At 45.5% G+C, this 20,216-nt stretch overlaps 1 protein-coding gene across 3 annotated transcripts in view; it reads right to left on the bottom strand.

Annotated features, from left to right (window-relative positions):
- SHTN1 (shootin 1) overlaps nt 1-20,216 on the bottom strand; it is a 167,403-nt gene that overhangs the window by 99,530 nt on the left and 47,657 nt on the right. For all 3 annotated transcript variants that reach the window (XM_063433979.1, XM_063433977.1, XM_063433978.1), the window contains exon 4: nt 18,108-18,202. In XM_063433979.1, coding sequence (XP_063290049.1) covers nt 18,108-18,202 — 95 coding nt within the window. The remainder of the gene's footprint in view (nt 1-18,107; nt 18,203-20,216) is intronic.

The following is a 20,216-nucleotide window of genomic DNA, read 5'->3' as shown; positions in this document are numbered from 1 at the left end:
GCAGTGTATCAGTATAGGGCAGTATATCAGTATAGGGCAGTGTATCAGTATAGGGCAGTATATCGATATAGGGCAGTGTATCAGTATAGGGCAGTGTATCAGTATAGGGCAGTGTATCAGTATAGGGCAGTGTATCAGTATAGGGCACTGTATCGATATAGGGCAGTATATCGATATAGGGCAGTGTATCGATATAGGGCAGTGTATCAGTATAGGGCACTGTATCGATATAGGGCAGTGTATCAGTATAGGGCAGTATATCGATATAGGGCAGTGTATCGATATAGGGCAGTGTATCAGTATAGGGCACTGTATCGATATAGGGCAGTGTATCAGTATAGGGCAGTGTATCAGTATAGGGCAGTATATCGATATAGGGCAGTGTATCGATATAGGGCAGTGTATCGATATAGGGCAGTGTATCGATATAGGGCAGTGTATCGATATAGGGCAGTGTATCAGTATAGGGCAGTGTATCGATAAAGGGCAGTGTATCAGTATAGGGCAGTATATCGATATAGGGCAGTGTATCAGTATAGGGCAGTATATCGATATAGGGCAGTGTATCGATATAGGGCAGTGTATCGATATAGGGCAGTGTATCAGTATAGGGCACTGTATCGATATAGGGCAGTGTATCAGTATAGGGCAGTATATCGATATAGCGCAGTGTATCAGTATAGGGCAGTATATCAGTATAGGGCAGCATATCAGTATAGGACAGTATATCAGTATAGGGCAGTATATCAGTATAGGGCAGTATATCAGTATTGGGCAGTATATCAGTATAGGGCAGTATATCGATATAGGGCAGTGTATCAGTATAGGGCAGTATATCAGTATAGGGCAGTATATCAGTATAGGGCAGTATATTAACATAGCGCAATGTATCGATATAGGGCAGTGTATTAACATAGCGCAGTGTATCAGTATAGGGCAGTATATCAGTATAGGGCAGTATATCGATATAGGGCAGTATATCGATATAGGGCAGTGTATTAACATAGCGCAGTGTATCAGTATAGGGCAGTATATCAGTATAGGGCAGTATATCGATATAGGGCAGTATATCGATATAGGGCAGTGTATTAACATAGCGCAGTGTATCAGTATAGGGCAGTATATCAGTATAGGGCAGTATATCGATAAAGGGCAGTGCATCGATATAGGGCAGTGTATCGATATAGGGCAGTGTATCGATATAGGGCAGTGTATCAGTATAGGGCAGTATATCAGTATAGGGCAGTATATCGATATAGGGCAGTGTATCGATATAGGGCAGTGTATCGATATAGGGCAGTGTATCAGTATAGGGCAGTATATCAGTATAGGGCAGTGTATCGATATAGGGCAGTGTATAGATATAGGGCAGTGTATCAGTATAGGGCAGTATATCAGTATAGGGCAGTATATCAGTATAGGGCAGTGTATCGATATAGGGCAGTATATCAGTATAGGGCAGTATATCAGTATAGGGCAGTATATCAGTATAGGGCAGTGTATCGATATAGGGCAGTGTATCGATATAGGGCAGTGTATCAGTATAGGGCAGTATATCAGTATAGGGCAGTATATCAGTATAGGGCAGTATATCAGTATAGGGCAGTGTATCGATATAGGGCAGTGTATCGATATAGGGCATGTGGCGAAAGCAGCTTCGCCACTGTGAACTGGAGAGGCCTGGCTGCTAGCCTCCTACCTGCTGACTATGGCCCCTGGAAAATTGGTACAGTTAAAGATTTATATTTGGGCATATTGTACTGTATATTGCTGCTACTGGCCCTTTTAACAGCGATGGACATATTGGAACTTTTGGGACTACTGTACCTTTAAGTCTGTGGAGCGTAGTACAGTAATCCTGCCTTTAATACTTTCATGTCATGTATGTATTTTTGTATGCAGTTAACCTGGGTTATATATATATATGCAGCCTTCATCTGATTGTTCGGTAGAATCACTCCATTCATTGTATTGAGGAAACTACCGAACAACCAGACCACCCAGGACTAAGTGTGCCTCCAATTACCGTTTGCAACAATGTTGCAAACGGGTAATTGGCAATCCATGTAATGTGTTCTGTGTCCTCTGGGTGGCCGCCATTCAGGAAACAACCACGTGGCGGCGGCCATCTTAAACTACCGAACAGCGGTGTTTTGCCGTCGAGTGTCTGGAACTAAAATCGGACACTTGACTAGGCAAACACCGCTGAGACCTCCATACTTCCAGAAATTCGTATGGAAACTACCGAATGACCCGCCGTTCGGTAGAAAGAACCCCACAAACAAGGGAATTCATTCAAACCCTCTCCAGGCTCTATAACACAGGCAATTCGCCTGTTTTCATTCCCTTGTTTGTGACCGACCGCAGGGCCAAAATGCATGGAACTGTTTTCGGATACTTTACCCATGCGGTCGGTCAAATCTTTGAAACTTCATATCTCCCGAACCGTTTATCCGAATGACCTGATTCTTGGATATGTTGTCCCCCTGAATAAGGGCTATCAGGGGATACCTGTTTTGGAGGTGTAGCATATGTATTTGGGGTACATCCAGGAATTGGGGAAAAAGGTGTACGGTATAATTATGTTAAGTGCTAATCTAAGGGGAGGAAATGTGTGGGAGGTACATCCATGTGATTGGTTAAATTCATCCTCCCCCTGGGAGTGTCCTGTATGTACTTGGTTGTAATAAAAGCCAGACTGGGTGTCCCAGTCCAGAGTTCCTGCTTAACCCTCAAAATGAAGTGTCGTCTCGTTCTTGGGGGGGATTGGATTGTAAGCTGACTGCCAAGAGTGTAAGCCGATTGTATGCTTTTCTTGTTCAGCTGTTCCAGTTCGGAGTGTATTTCGTATCCAGCTCGTGAGTTCTGATGTTCTGCAGTAGCTGTGCCTGTCTATGGAAAAGGGGATTATCGCCTAAACGCATTTTTCCCCTTGTATGCTGAAACGGTCCGTTACAATTGGTGGCAAGCGGCGGGATCGTTCCTACAACCAGAGGGACAGCTACAGACAACACCATTTCTGGATTACAAATTGAGGACAACGCTAGTATCCGTACAGCGACCCTATCTACAAAGGAAATCAGGAAAATGGAAAGAGACAGAGTCGCAGCTGCTGCAGCACCTCCGAGGGAGGAGGAGGAATCCGAGTTTGCCAGGGAATATAGGACCAGGATGGCTCTATTCTCACCAGCCCGAGCGGAGCAGATGGCAGACCGGGTCTACAACGATGTACAGGCGTACCTCATGCTGCGAACGACGCAGAGGAACCAACAAGCTGCGGGATTGTTCCCACAGCCAGAAGGACAGCTACAGAACACCAATTCCTTGGAGTTACAAATTGAGGGCAACGTTAGCACTCGTGCAGCGCCCCTGGCAGCAGAGGTATCCAGCGACTTGGAGCAGACAAGTATGGAAGGCTCTGACGCTGAAGATGATTTTATGGCCAAGGTGAGGCAGCAAGTGGCCCAGTATGGGGGTTATATATCCATGGACACATTCCAGGGGATCTGGAACCAGGTCATGGCTGAGCAAAACTCAAAGATGGACGAAGAGTATGATGAGCAGGAAGAGTGGTACAGCAGCAGAGTAGAGGCTGCATCCGAGGAGGTTAGCCGCCCCCCCCTGAGGCGGCAGGAAGAACCCGAAGTAGGGGTCCTCATAGATTGGTCCTGTGAGGAACCACAACAGGCAGGGGGAGATGGGACCGAGGTCTCTCCACCGGGCCCAACGGGATGGTGGGCAGCAGGCCCAGATCGCCAGCGGCAGTGTGTATCCCAGGGAGATGAAGGTGTCGTCCTTCCTCCCCAGCGGCAGGCTGAGTTACAGGGGGCAGAGGTTGTTGTTCCTGCCCCCCAGCAGAAAAGTGATATGCCAGGAAGGCAGTGTGAAGTAAAGGGAGAGGAGAGCAGCGTCCTCCCTCCCCAGCGGCAGTGTGTGTCTCTGGGAGCTGATGGTGTCGTCCATCCTCCCCAGCGGCAGGCTGAGTTACAGGGGGCAGAGGTTGTTGTTCCTGCCCCCCAGCAGCAAAGTGATGTGCCAGGAAGGCAGTGTGAAGTGAAGGGAGAGGAGAGCAGCGTCCTCCCTCCCCAGCGGCAGTGTGTGTCTCCGGGAGCTGATGGTGTCGTCCATCCTCCCCAGCGGCAGGCTGAGTTACAGGGGGCAGAGGTTGTTGTTCCTGCCCCCCAGCGGCAAAGTGATGTGCCAGGAAGGCAGTGTGAAGTGAAGGGAGAGGAGAGCAGCGTCCTCCCTCCCCAGCGGCAGTGTGTACCCCAGGGAGCTGAAGGTGCCGTCCTTCCTCCCCAGCGGCAGTGTGTCCTGCAGGGAGCAGAGACAGTCAGTCTCGCACCCCAACCGCAGGACAAGGGAATGAAAGGGGAAACAGCTGGTCTCCCTTTTCCCCAGCAGAGAGAGTGGCAGGGAGAGGAGTATGCTAACCCCTCTCCCCAGCAGCAGTTCACCGTCCAGAGAGAGGAGCTTGTTACACCCTCTCTCCCACGGCAGCCTAACCCACCAAGGGGAGATGTTAAGCCCCACAACTGTGCAGATGGGACTGTAGTCTCTGCACTTACAGCACAAGGGATAGGGACGGTCGGTCCTGTTCCCCAGCCTCAGGGTGATGGATCCAAAGGGGAGACAGTCGGTCTCCCCCTCCGGCAGTCGAGCTGTGCACCTAAAGGGGAGACAGTCAGTCTCCAGCAACCAGGCGCCCACCAGACTACTCCCGTGGTAGTGCTGGCAACCGGACAGAGTACCGCTGGTCTCTGCCCCCTCAGCAACCCACCAAGGCAGCCTACCAGTCTTCCACCCAGCAGGGGTGAAACACCAGAACCTGGACAAAATTCTCCCTCACCCAGATGTAGTAACCGGTTAGTGTGGGTGGGCTGCTCTGTTATTTCTGTTTTGTGGGTGGGTTGCTGGACTAACCAGGGCACTGACCGGCAGAAAGTCAGGTACCCTGTTAGTCTAATTGGCAAAGGGGAGAAATGTGGCGAAAGCAGCTTCGCCACTGTGAACTGGAGAGGCCTGGCTGCTAGCCTCCTACCTGCTGACTATGGCCCCTGGAAAATTGGTACAGTTAAAGATTTATATTTGGGCATATTGTACTGTATATTGCTGCTACTGGCCCTTTTAACAGCGATGGACATATTGGAACTTTTGGGACTACTGTACCTTTAAGTCTGTGGAGCGTAGTACAGTAATCCTGCCTTTAATACTTTCATGTCATGTATGTATTTTTGTATGCAGTTAACCTGGGTTATATATATATATGCAGCCTTCATCTGATTGTTCGGTAGAATCACTCCATTCATTGTATTGAGGAAACTACCGAACAACCAGACCACCCAGGATTAAGTGTGCCTCCAATTACCGTTTGCAACAATGTTGCAAACGGGTAATTGGCAATCCATGTAATGTGTTCTGTGTCCTCTGGGTGGCCGCCATTCAGGAAACAACCACGTGGCGGCGGCCATCTTAAACTACCGAACAGCGGTGTTTTGCCGTCGAGTGTCTGGAACTAAAATCGGACACTTGACTAGGCAAACACCGCTGAGACCTCCATACTTCCAGAAATTCGTATGGAAACTACCGAATGACCCGCCGTTCGGTAGAAAGAACCCCACAAACAAGGGAATTCATTCAAACCCTCTCCAGGCTCTATAACACAGGCAATTCGCCTGTTTTCATTCCCTTGTTTGTGACCGACCGCAGGGCCAAAATGCATGGAACTGTTTTCGGATACTTTACCCATGCGGTCGGTCAAATCTTTGAAACTTCATATCTCCCGAACCGTTTATCCGAATGACCTGATTCTTGGATATGTTGTCCCCCTGAATAAGGGCTATCAGGGGATACCTGTTTTGGAGGTGTAGCATATGTATTTGGGGTACATCCAGGAATTGGGGAAAAAGGTGTACGGTATAATTATGTTAAGTGCTAATCTAAGGGGAGGAAATGTGTGGGAGGTACATCCATGTGATTGGTTAAATTCATCCTCCCCCTGGGAGTGTCCTGTATGTACTTGGTTGTAATAAAAGCCAGACTGGGTGTCCCAGTCCAGAGTTCCTGCTTAACCCTCAAAATGAAGTGTCGTCTCGTTCTTGGGGGGGATTGGATTGTAAGCTGACTGCCAAGAGTGTAAGCCGATTGTATGCTTTTCTTGTTCAGCTGTTCCAGTTCGGAGTGTATTTCGTATCCAGCTCGTGAGTTCTGATGTTCTGCAGTAGCTGTGCCTGTCTATGGAAAAGGGGATTATCGCCTAAACGCATTTTTCCCCTTGTATGCTGAAACGGTCCGTTACAGGGCAGTATATCAGTATAGGGCAGTATATCAGTATAGGGCAGTATATCAGTATAGGGCAGTATATCAGTATAGGGCAGTATATCGATATAGGGCAGTGTATCAGTATAGGGCAGTATATCAGTATAGGGCAGTATATCGATATAGGGCAGTGTATCAGTATAGGGCAGTATATCAGTATAGGGCAGTATATCAGTATAGGGCAGTATATCGATATAGGGCAGTGTATCAGTATAGGGCAGTATATCAGTATAGGGCAGTATATCGATATAGGGCAGTGTATCAGTATAGGGCAGTATATCAGTATAGGGCAGTGTATCGATATAGGGCAGTGTATCGATATAGGGCAATGTATCAGTATAGGGCAGTATATCAGTATAGGGCAGTATATCAGTATAGGGCAGTGTATCGATATAGGGCAGTGTATCGATATAGGGCAGTGTATCGATATAGGGCAGTGTATCAGTATAGGGCAGTATATCAGTATAGGGCAGTATATCAGTATAGGGCAGTATATCGATATAGGGCAGTGTATCGATATAGGGCAGTGTATCAGTATAGGGCAGTATATCAGTATAGGGCAGTGTATCGATATAGGGCAGTGTATCGATATAGGGCAGTGTATCAGTATAGGGCAGTATATCAGTATAGGGCAGTATATCGATATAGGGCAGTGTATCGATATAGGGCAGTGTATCAGTATAGGGCAGTATATCAGTATAGGGCAGTATATCGATATAGGGCAGTGTATCGATATAGGGCAGTGTATCGATATAGGGCAGTGTATCAGTATAAGGCAGTGTATCAGTATAGGGCAGTATATCAGTATAGGGCAGTGTATCGATATAGGGCAGTGTATCGATATAGGGCAGTGTATCAGTATAGGGCAGTATATCAGTATAGGGCAGTATATCAGTATAGGGCAGTATATCGATATAGGGCAGTGTATCAGTATAGGGCAGTATATCAGTATAGGGCAGTATATCAGTATAGGGCAGTATATCAGTATAGGGCAGTATATCGATATAGGGCAGTGTATCGATATAGCGCAGTGTATCAGTATAGGGCAGTGTGGCGAAACAAGCTTCGCCACTGTGAACTGGAGAGGCCTGGCTGCTAGCCTCCTGCCCTGCGACTATGGCCCCTGGACATATTGTACTGGAAAAACTATATTTGGGCATGTAATAATGTATATTACTGCTACTGGGCCTTTAAGGGCCATCCGTGGATCTATGGGGACTTTTGGGATACTGTACCTTTAAGACTGTGGAGCGTAGTACAGTAATCCTGCCTTTAATACTTTAATGTCATGTATGTATTTTTGTATGCAGTTTAACCTGGGATATGTATGCAGCATTCATCTGATTGTTCGGTAGAATCACTCCATTCACTGTATTGAGGAAACTACCGAACAACCAGACCACCCAGGACTAAGTGTGCCTCCAATTACCGTTTGCAACAATGTTGCAAACGGGTAATTGGCAATAAGTGTAATGTATTCTTTGTCCTCTGGGTGGCCGCCATTCGGGAAACAAACACGTGGCGGCGGCCATCTTAAACTACCGAACAGCGGTGTTTTGCCGTCGAGTGTCTGGAACTAAAATCGGACACTTGACTAGGCAAACACCGCTGAGACCTCCATACTTCCAGAAATTCGTATAAAAACTACCGAATGACCAGCCGTTCGGTAGAAAGAACCCCACAAACAAGGGAATTCATTTAAACCCTCTCCAGGCTCTATAACACAGGCAATTCGTCTGTTTTCATTCCCTTGTTTGTGACCGACCGCAGGGCCAAAATGCATGGAACTGTTTTCGGATACTTTACCCATGCGGTCGGTCAAATCTTTGGAAACCCATATCTCACGAACCATTCATCCGAATGACCTGATTCTTGGATATGTTGTCCCCCTGAATAAGGGCTATCAGGGGATACCTGTTTTGGAGGTGTAGCATATGTATTTGGGGTACATCCAGGAATTGGGGAAAAGGGTGTACGGTATAATTATGTTAAGTGCTAATCTAAGGGGAGGAAATGTGTGGGAGGTACATCCATGTGATTGGTTAAATTCATCCTCCCCCTGGGAGTGTCCTGTATGTACTTGGTTGTAATAAAAGCCAGACTGGGTGTCCCAGTCCAGAGTTCCTGCTTAACCCTCAAAATGAAGTGTCGTCTCGTTCTTGGGGGGGATTGGATTGTAAGCTGACTGCCAAGAGTGTAAGCCGATTGTATGCTTTTCTTGTTCAGCTGTTCCAGTTCGGAGTGTATTTCGTATCCAGCTCGTGAGTTCTGATGTTCTGCAGTAGCTGTGCCTGTCTATGGAAAAGGGGATTATCGCCTAAACGCATTTTTCCCCTTGTATGCTGAAACGGTCCGTTACAATTGGTGGCAAGCGGCGGGATCGTTCCTACAACCAGAGGGACAGCTACAGACAACACCATTTCTGGATTACAAATTGAGGACAACGCTAGTATCCGTACAGCGACCCTATCTACAAAGGAAATCAGGAAAATGGAAAGAGACAGAGTCGCAGCTGCTGCAGCACCTCCGAGGGAGGAGGAGGAATCCGAGTTTGCCAGGGAATATAGGACCAGGATGGCTCTATTCTTACCAGCCCGAGCGGAGCAGATGGCAGACCGGGTCTACAACGATGTACAGGCGTACCTCATGCTGCGAACGACGCAGAGGAACCAACAAGCTGCGGGATTGTTCCCACAGCCAGAAGGACAGCTACAGAACACCAATTCCTTGGAGTTACAAATTGAGGGCAACGTTAGCACTCGTGCAGCGCCCCTGGCAGCAGAGGTATCCAGCGACTTGGAGCAGACAAGTATGGAAGGCTCTGACGCTGAAGATGATTTTATGGCCAAGGTGAGGCAGCAAGTGGCCCAGTATGGGGGTTATATATCCATGGACACATTCCAGGGGATCTGGAACCAGGTCATGGCTGAGCAAAACTCAAAGATGGACGAAGAGTATGATGAGCAGGAAGAGTGGTACAGCAGCAGAGTAGAGGCTGCATCCGAGGAGGTTAGCCGCCCCCCCCTGAGGCGGCAGGAAGAACCCGAAGTAGGGGTCCTCATAGATTGGTCCTGTGAGGAACCACAACAGGCAGGGGGAGATGGGACCGAGGTCTCTCCACCGGGCCCAACGGGATGGTGGGCAGCAGGCCCAGATCGCCAGCGGCAGTGTGTATCCCAGGGAGATGAAGGTGTCGTCCTTCCTCCCCAGCGGCAGGCTGAGTTACAGGGGGCAGAGGTTGTTGTTCCTGCCCCCCAGCAGAAAAGTGATATGCCAGGAAGGCAGTGTGAAGTAAAGGGAGAGGAGAGCAGCGTCCTCCCTCCCCAGCGGCAGTGTGTGTCTCTGGGAGCTGATGGTGTCGTCCATCCTCCCCAGCGGCAGGCTGAGTTACAGGGGGCAGAGGTTGTTGTTCCTGCCCCCCAGCAGCAAAGTGATGTGCCAGGAAGGCAGTGTGAAGTGAAGGGAGAGGAGAGCAGCGTCCTCCCTCCCCAGCGGCAGTGTGTGTCTCCGGGAGCTGATGGTGTCGTCCATCCTCCCCAGCGGCAGGCTGAGTTACAGGGGGCAGAGGTTGTTGTTCCTGCCCCCCAGCGGCAAAGTGATGTGCCAGGAAGGCAGTGTGAAGTGAAGGGAGAGGAGAGCAGCGTCCTCCCTCCCCAGCGGCAGTGTGTACCCCAGGGAGCTGAAGGTGCCGTCCTTCCTCCCCAGCGGCAGTGTGTCCTGCAGGGAGCAGAGACAGTCAGTCTCGCACCCCAACCGCAGGACAAGGGAATGAAAGGGGAAACAGCTGGTCTCCCTTTTCCCCAGCAGAGAGAGTGGCAGGGAGAGGAGTATGCTAACCCCTCTCCCCAGCAGCAGTTCACCGTCCAGAGAGAGGAGCTTGTTACACCCTCTCTCCCACGGCAGCCTAACCCACCAAGGGGAGATGTTAAGCCCCACAACTGTGCAGATGGGACTGTAGTCTCTGCACTTACAGCACAAGGGATAGGGACGGTCGGTCCTGTTCCCCAGCCTCAGGGTGATGGATCCAAAGGGGAGACAGTCGGTCTCCCCCTCCGGCAGTCGAGCTGTGCACCTAAAGGGGAGACAGTCAGTCTCCAGCAACCAGGCGCCCACCAGACTACTCCCGTGGTAGTGCTGGCAACCGGACAGAGTACCGCTGGTCTCTGCCCCCTCAGCAACCCACCAAGGCAGCCTACCAGTCTTCCACCCAGCAGGGGTGAAACACCAGAACCTGGACAAAATTCTCCCTCACCCAGATGTAGTAACCGGTTAGTGTGGGTGGGCTGCTCTGTTATTTCTGTTTTGTGGGTGGGTTGCTGGACTAACCAGGGCACTGACCGGCAGAAAGTCAGGTACCCTGTTAGTCTAATTGGCAAAGGGGAGAAATGTGGCGAAAGCAGCTTCGCCACTGTGAACTGGAGAGGCCTGGCTGCTAGCCTCCTACCTGCTGACTATGGCCCCTGGAAAATTGGTACAGTTAAAGATTTATATTTGGGCATATTGTACTGTATATTGCTGCTACTGGCCCTTTTAACAGCGATGGACATATTGGAACTTTTGGGACTACTGTACCTTTAAGTCTGTGGAGCGTAGTACAGTAATCCTGCCTTTAATACTTTCATGTCATGTATGTATTTTTGTATGCAGTTAACCTGGGTTATATATATATATGCAGCCTTCATCTGATTGTTCGGTAGAATCACTCCATTCATTGTATTGAGGAAACTACCGAACAACCAGACCACCCAGGATTAAGTGTGCCTCCAATTACCGTTTGCAACAATGTTGCAAACGGGTAATTGGCAATCCATGTAATGTGTTCTGTGTCCTCTGGGTGGCCGCCATTCAGGAAACAACCACGTGGCGGCGGCCATCTTAAACTACCGAACAGCGGTGTTTTGCCGTCGAGTGTCTGGAACTAAAATCGGACACTTGACTAGGCAAACACCGCTGAGACCTCCATACTTCCAGAAATTCGTATGGAAACTACCGAATGACCCGCCGTTCGGTAGAAAGAACCCCACAAACAAGGGAATTCATTCAAACCCTCTCCAGGCTCTATAACACAGGCAATTCGCCTGTTTTCATTCCCTTGTTTGTGACCGACCGCAGGGCCAAAATGCATGGAACTGTTTTCGGATACTTTACCCATGCGGTCGGTCAAATCTTTGAAACTTCATATCTCCCGAACCGTTTATCCGAATGACCTGATTCTTGGATATGTTGTCCCCCTGAATAAGGGCTATCAGGGGATACCTGTTTTGGAGGTGTAGCATATGTATTTGGGGTACATCCAGGAATTGGGGAAAAAGGTGTACGGTATAATTATGTTAAGTGCTAATCTAAGGGGAGGAAATGTGTGGGAGGTACATCCATGTGATTGGTTAAATTCATCCTCCCCCTGGGAGTGTCCTGTATGTACTTGGTTGTAATAAAAGCCAGACTGGGTGTCCCAGTCCAGAGTTCCTGCTTAACCCTCAAAATGAAGTGTCGTCTCGTTCTTGGGGGGGATTGGATTGTAAGCTGACTGCCAAGAGTGTAAGCCGATTGTATGCTTTTCTTGTTCAGCTGTTCCAGTTCGGAGTGTATTTCGTATCCAGCTCGTGAGTTCTGATGTTCTGCAGTAGCTGTGCCTGTCTATGGAAAAGGGGATTATCGCCTAAACGCATTTTTCCCCTTGTATGCTGAAACGGTCCGTTACAGGGCAGTATATCAGTATAGGGCAGTATATCAGTATAGGGCAGTATATCAGTATAGGGCAGTATATCAGTATAGGGGAGTATATCGATATAGGGCAGTGTATCAGTATAGGGCAGTATATCAGTATAGGGCAGTATATCGATATAGGGCAGTGTATCAGTATAGGGCAGTATATCAGTATAGGGCAGTATATCAGTATAGGGCAGTATATCGATATAGGGCAGTGTATCAGTATAGGGCAGTATATCAGTATAGGGCAGTATATCGATATAGGGCAGTGTATCAGTATAGGGCAGTATATCAGTATAGGGCAGTGTATCGATATAGGGCAGTGTATCGATATAGGGCAATGTATCAGTATAGGGCAGTATATCAGTATAGGGCAGTATATCAGTATAGGGCAGTGTATCGATATAGGGCAGTGTATCGATATAGGGCAGTGTATCGATATAGGGCAGTGTATCAGTATAGGGCAGTATATCAGTATAGGGCAGTATATCAGTATAGGGCAGTATATCGATATAGGGCAGTGTATCGATATAGGGCAGTGTATCAGTATAGGGCAGTATATCAGTATAGGGCAGTGTATCGATATAGGGCAGTGTATCGATATAGGGCAGTGTATCAGTATAGGGCAGTATATCAGTATAGGGCAGTATATCAGTATAGGGCAGTATATCGATATAGGGCAGTGTATCGATATAGGGCAGTGTATCAGTATAGGGCAGTATATCAGTATAGGGCAGTATATCGATATAGGGCAGTGTATCGATATAGGGCAGTGTATCGATATAGGGCAGTGTATCAGTATAAGGCAGTGTATCAGTATAGGGCAGTATATCAGTATAGGGCAGTGTATCGATATAGGGCAGTGTATCGATATAGGGCAGTGTATCAGTATAGGGCAGTATATCAGTATAGGGCAGTATATCAGTATAGGGCAGTATATCGATATAGGGCAGTGTATCAGTATAGGGCAGTATATCAGTATAGGGCAGTATATCAGTATAGGGCAGTATATCAGTATAGGGCAGTATATCGATATAGGGCAGTGTATCGATATAGCGCAGTGTATCAGTATAGGGCAGTGTGGCGAAACCAGCTTCGCCACTGTGAACTGGAGAGGCCTGGCTGCTAGCCTCCTGCCCTGCGACTATGGCCCCTGGACATATTGTACTGGAAAAACTATATTTGGGCATGTAATAATGTATATTACTGCTACTGGGCCTTTAAGGGCCATCCGTGGATCTATGGGGACTTTTGGGATACTGTACCTTTAAGACTGTGGAGCGTAGTACAGTAATCCTGCCTTTAATACTTTAATGTCATGTATGTATTTTTGTATGCAGTTTAACCTGGGATATGTATGCAGCATTCATCTGATTGTTCGGTAGAATCACTCCATTCACTGTATTGAGGAAACTACCGAACAACCAGACCACCCAGGACTAAGTGTGCCTCCAATTACCGTTTGCAACAATGTTGCAAACGGGTAATTGGCAATAAGTGTAATGTATTCTTTGTCCTCTGGGTGGCCGCCATTCGGGAAACAAACACGTGGCGGCGGCCATCTTAAACTACCGAACAGCGGTGTTTTGCCGTCGAGTGTCTGGAACTAAAATCGGACACTTGACTAGGCAAACACCGCTGAGACCTCCATACTTCCAGAAATTCGTATAAAAACTACCGAATGACCAGCCGTTCGGTAGAAAGAACCCCACAAACAAGGGAATTCATTTAAACCCTCTCCAGGCTCTATAACACAGGCAATTCGTCTGTTTTCATTCCCTTGTTTGTGACCGACCGCAGGGCCAAAATGCATGGAACTGTTTTCGGATACTTTACCCATGCGGTCGGTCAAATCTTTGGAAACCCATATCTCACGAACCATTCATCCGAATGACCTGATTCTTGGATATGTTGTCCCCCTGAATAAGGGCTATCAGGGGATACCTGTTTTGGAGGTGTAGCATATGTATTTGGGGTACATCCAGGAATTGGGGAAAAGGGTGTACGGTATAATTATGTTGTGTTAATCTAAGGGGAGGAAATGTGGGGGAGGTACATCCATGTGATTGGTTAAATTCATCCTCCCCCTGGGAGTGTCCTGTATGTACTTGTTTGTAATAAAAGCCAGACTGGGTGTCCCAGTCCAGAGTTCTTGCTTAACCCTCAAAGCGATGTGTCGTCTCGGTCTTTGGGGGAATGGGATTGTATGCTGACTGCCAAGAGTGTAAGCCGAGGTCTGCTTTTCTTGTTCAGCTGTTCCAGTGTTCGTGTGGTTCCAGTCGGGAGAATGGTGTTTGCAGTAGCTGCCTGTGCATCTGGAAAGGGGATTATCGCCTAAACTGGGTTTTATCCTTTTGTAAGTGAAACGGTCCGTTACAGGCAGTATATCAGTATAGGGCAGTATATCGATATAGGGCAGTATATCAGTATAGGGCAGTGTATCGATATAGGGCAGTGTATCAGTATAGGGCAGTATATCAGTATAGGGCAGTGTATCGATATAGGGCAGTGTATCAGTATAGGGCAGTGTATCAGTATAGCGCAGTGTATCAGTATAGGGCAGTATATCAGTATAGGGCAGTGTATCGATATAGGGCAGTGTATCGATATAGGGCAGTGTATCAGTATAGGGCAGTATATCAGTATAGGGCAGTGTATCGATATAGGGCAGTGTATTGCAGCCTTTTCTGTTATTACAGATTAAAACATAAATGCAGGTCCCTGTTTATTTCTATCAAACTACAATTCAGCGAGAGGCAATGAGATTTATAAATAATTGGGAAATAAAGTTTCTGTCTCATTAATAGTGAGTAAAAGTAATGTGAAATTTAATCACATGAATTGAAGAGTTCTGAGCCAAATGACAGTGACCCAAACAGATACAGCAAATTCTGTGTCAAATGACTAGATCGTACAGATATTAAACCAAAATGTAAGGCACCATAACCACCTCAGCTCACCGTGCTGTTCATTGTGGTGGTTATGGTGATAGGAGGCTGTTTTGTGATTTTCAGCTCCAGCACCCCGGGTTCTTCTCCTTTTCACTGAGCTCACAGGAGGAAGTCTAGAATTTCTTTAAATAATTGGTTATTAGAATTTGGAAGTGACTATGTGGTGATCTATGCACAAACTAGCAGTAGTTAAGAGACGTGGTGTGTGAGTGAACGTTTCCATGCCGGTAGAACGCGCATGTAACACATCCTAGTAAAGAGATTTGGGGCATCAGAGAAACGTTCAACCTCTTTTTTGTTTATCAATTATTAATAGGTGATTCTTAAAATCTTGGGTCACTTTTTAAACATTTCCAGTGAAGGCGTCTATGCGACTGCGTGAGAGATATACCTCCAGAAAGCATTAGGAACAAGCCTAGACTCAATCGCCAAATGTTGCTTAACAGAGTTTGCTAGTAGTGAACCGGCTGAATACATGGAGGGGGGTCCTTCAGTGCCTGAGGTCCAAGTTCAATATCTTTTTAAAGCGGCACTGTCTGCCATACTTACCTTACATACTTCTTTCTCTTTCCTATTCTGTCTTTTTTTTTTCTATTTTTCATCTATTTTTAACAAAAAACAAATGGCAAACTAGGAGCTACTTTGTCTTACGTATTTTTCCTACACTTGCCTTTCTTAGGAAAGGTTTCTCAGAATACTCACCTTTCCTCTTTTTATCCTTTCATAACATCCTGTAATGTAGACTTGGACACCACCAAAATGTTTATTTTGTCCAAAGCAAATGTTTACAGTTTGTCCATTAGTTTTCGAAATCAATTCATCCATTACCTAAATTTTGGCATACATTGTGTCCCCCTCCAGCCCTCAGTGGTGCCTAGTTAGTGGTTCTTTTTAAACTAAAAGGGGGCCTAGTGTCTCCTCCAGCCCCCACCCATTAGCGGCGGGTAGGGGCACTAAATAATAATGGGGGACAGCCCCCACCCACTGGTAGCAGGTGTGGGCTAACTGTAAAAATAATTCCCTCCCCCCCCTCGTGACTACGGGTCCCCAAGTCACCCCTCTATAGTAGTATATTGAATGAGTACCATAAAATGGATAATATGTTGTTTCAGACAAGCAACAAATAAATCCTTTTGGTTGCTTGGAGAATAAAAGGATTGACATTAATGGCAGATTATCCAAAAATACCCAAAATATGATCATCAGATATGGTAAAGCAATGTCGACTGTAACCCCCTCCCCCTGCTCCCATAAACACAAAGTCTGTCTATTGGAATTCTAAAGTATTGCTGTCACCCACCACATAAGGAAATAATGACATGGAAAGTCTTGCTAATGCATGTAAAGAAACGAGAGTGGTTTCTTTATGGCATGATTTTAGCCGCTGCCCGGGGAAAGTGGGTTGAGCGTGCTCGGCATCCTTAATGAAATTTGGTTGGAAATTGCAGTAATCCATTTTCTGATGAAGAGGCTCAGATGCATTTCACACCACCAAAAATACCTAACACACTGATAAAAACATTCCTTAATAATAATGCTCCTCTGATGGGATGGAGCCGAGAAAATTACAGACTTGATAAATTCATCAGCTCGGCGGTAATCAGCAGTACTGGAGGGGTCACCTTCCCCCTGCCCTCCGCTTGCTTTCATAAACAATCACCTGCAAATGTGCAGCTTTCTCGCACTTTTCTTTTCAATTGAACAAAAATGAAATGTCTATTCTTTCTTACTAAACACTATATTTTTTTCTCTTTCTTCTCTCTAAGATGTTTTTTGGATACGAGAAATAAAGATTCAAAAGATATTAACTATTTGACTCCAATAGAAAAGAAATGAGGCCACACGGGTTAACCTTGCATGTGCCAGGTGTAATCTCTCCCCATCGCGTTCACATTATTGATAGAACAATCCAGACAACAAAATTGTTAAAATCCTTGGGATTAATTTGAGGGATGCATTCATACATTATATCTCTCCACCTCCCGACCAGCCACCTCCGAGACACAGCTAGCTGCACATTTCCCGTAACGCACACCAGGGCAAAGACAGAAATGGGAGCAATGGAAAACCCGAATCTCGAAGGGGTTTATCTATAGTACCTGTTTCCAATTGGACTGTTTTAGTCATATTGGACCTGCACCAAAAACCCTTTTCATTTTGTGCATTCTGCCAAAATAGCTCCACAAAATGACCTATTTTATTTTAATTTTATTATTGCCATTTAAATAGCGCCAACAGATTCCGTAGCGCTTTACAATATTATGAGAGGGGATTTAACTATAAATAGGACAAAATTCAAGAAAACTTACAGGAACGATAGGTTGAAGAGGGCCCTGCTCTAACGAGCTTACAGTCTATAGGAGGTGGGGTATAAAACAAAGGACAGGAAATATCAATCAAATAAGGTGGGAGTGAAACAAAAACTGGATGAGAGAATAAAGTGCTGCCCTATAGGAGAGAGCAAGAGACAGGTATGTGAGGTAGAGGTTTTGCCCAGGATCAACCCTCGCGCTGGTGCGTTTTGTTGACTTTGTTAATGTGTTTTCCAAGGATGGAGAACATCTCCTGAATCTTGAAACTCAAACCTTGAGGAGAACTTAGGCAGCTAGCAGTTCCACACATGTAAAATATAAGTCTCAATAGACACCAATGGAAATCTGCTCTGTCCTAACTCCACCCATGCAGAGCTCTATGATAACAATAGGGGGTGCTTAGTTTGAAAGATGGTGGAAATTCAGAAAATGACTGTGTATATGAAGACTAGAAGGAGCAGGGGTGGGTGCAAATGAAAAGATTTTGGAACATGGTGAGGGGAAAACAAGCTGGATGGGTAAGACATTAACTGTTGTCAACAATCCCCTTCTACAATTGTACACTGCTGCAGAGTATCATGGTTCTATATAACTATTACTACTAATAATAATATTGTAGATGGCTAAAAAGATTGTGGTGAGACTTTTCAAACTCCAAACTTGAGACATGCAGGTAATGCACAACAGTACACATAGACAAATAGATACATGAACACACACTCTGTTCTGTAATGTGTATGGTGAATATTGTTTTCTTTAAAAACTATAATTACTGCATGTATCCTTGTGTTACCAATGGTTGTCATATATCGATTACCTTTGAAGCCAAAGCCTCGGCGCTCTCTCGACAGGTCTTCTCGATCTCTAGATTACTTTGTATGAAACTCACTTCTTCAATAACCTTATGAGAGACTGAAAGGAATGAAAGGGGGTATAAGAATCAAACTATATTCAATAAACGGATACTTTGTCTCATGTTATTTACTCTGAGCAAATCATAGGAGCCAGAAACATGTCCTATATTTTATATAGAGCAACTAACTGAAGCCATGTTGTTACTGAAGCAGGAACCCTGAGCAGATAATAACCTGTTTGCCTCTGTAGACCACATGGTGTAATTGTGGTTTCATCAATGGCTGGAAAATAGCTGACAAAATACTCTAATTACTCCTTGTATATCGCCAAGGTAGATTTTACCCATGTGTTACATGCAACAGACATAAACCTTTAACATACCTATTAAAAACAAACAAAACAATGAGTATAATTCATGAACAGCACTTACAATATACATACATCTACATAATATCAACAATTTGTGTATAATGATGAGATTTAAGACACAAACTCACGTACTGCCAAACACAGACATAGTGACACACTCTATATAGAATGTTTACAGGGTATTATAAAAAAATAAGATTGAATTTCAAAACAGTAAGAAACTTGTAATATAACAACAGACTATCTGCTGCTGGTGCTAATATTACAGCCCAGCATGCTCCCCCAGTCTACTCCGATGGGGTCTGGTTCTATTTAAATTCCTGAGATGGTGCCAAAAGGTGGCTTCCCCACTCCACTTCTCCATGTGCTGAAGCCATCAATGAAGCTCCTTCTTGGTCTAGGCCAAGACAGAAACACCTTGCCTTTAGCTATTGGAGATTGTCTGTCATGGGCTTGGAGAAAAAAAAAAAAAATAGAATATAGTTTGGACACAGGCAGATAGCAAACCACTTATTCAGTGTCCGATGATTTGTTCTGACTTTATTTGTATTTTTTTTATAAACTTTACTTTTGAATTTGGATTTCACAGTAGAGCCCAATATCTTAAACCTTTCTACTGGGGCAATACTACTTGTATTTCAGTTGCTTAAAGGGACACGGTAGGCACCCAGACCACTTCAGCTCATTGCCCTGAGCATGTAATTATTGCAGTTTCTATAGCAGTTTTTATGAACGGCAATAATTACCTGCTAGGGTTAAGCCCTCCTACCAGACAGCCACTAGAGGGACTTCCGGGTTCTTATACAACTTTTGGTCATCTAAACGACGATGGACGTCCTCATGCTATGCATGGGGACTTCCAGCGTCACCAGAATCCCCATAGGAAACATTGAATAATGCCGTCCATGCACACTCCCGCCCGATCTCAGTACTAAGAAGATGAATGTTCGTACGGGGAGGAGGCTGTGACTAGTGAACGATGCTAGCAGTCTGATGTGCATCGACCTCTGACAGCAGGAAGCCAGTTACACTTCAACGCGTTTCACCTGCGATACCAGGCTTTTTCAAGATAGTGTATCGGCTCATTGGGGCATTCTTATATTGCTCCTATCCAATTAACTCATACAACATCTGTTCCTCTGATCCTTCTATGAAGAGTGCTCTCCATATACGAGCACCTTTAACATTCATATTCAGTATATAGTTAACCATCTCAATCCTGTTCCTATAAATCATGAACATTATGACAATTATGCCCATATGTGGATACAAAGATCCCATGTGGCATAATGAACAAATAAAATTATAAAACATATTTAAATTACCCAATGCAAAATGAAAACTTGCCTAGAAACTAAAAAAAAAAAAAAAAAAAACATATAGAAACATTGCTAAAAAACATGTATATAAAAAAAAGGAAAGGAAGAAAATGATATACATATGGATTCTCTATACTGAGGAATTATGAGAAATGGGAAGTTATCACTACGGGGGAGTACTTTTTCTAAAGTTTCATAAATATTCCTCATTTTACACATATGGATAAACCATCTGCAAGTACGTAGAAAATACATTTTACTAGATAGGGGGAGATATGTTGTTCCTCCAAATGTGTTCCCATTATAACTATCCGATAATACGGTATAATGGTAAAGCGATATATCAACACACATTCCTATCCAAGATATGTGTTAATTATAAA

This window comes from Pelobates fuscus, chromosome 10, assembly GCF_036172605.1.
Source record: "Pelobates fuscus isolate aPelFus1 chromosome 10, aPelFus1.pri, whole genome shotgun sequence".
NCBI classification, from domain to species: Eukaryota; Metazoa; Chordata; class Amphibia; order Anura; family Pelobatidae; genus Pelobates; species Pelobates fuscus.
This window is presented reverse-complemented; position numbering and strand designations above follow the sequence as displayed.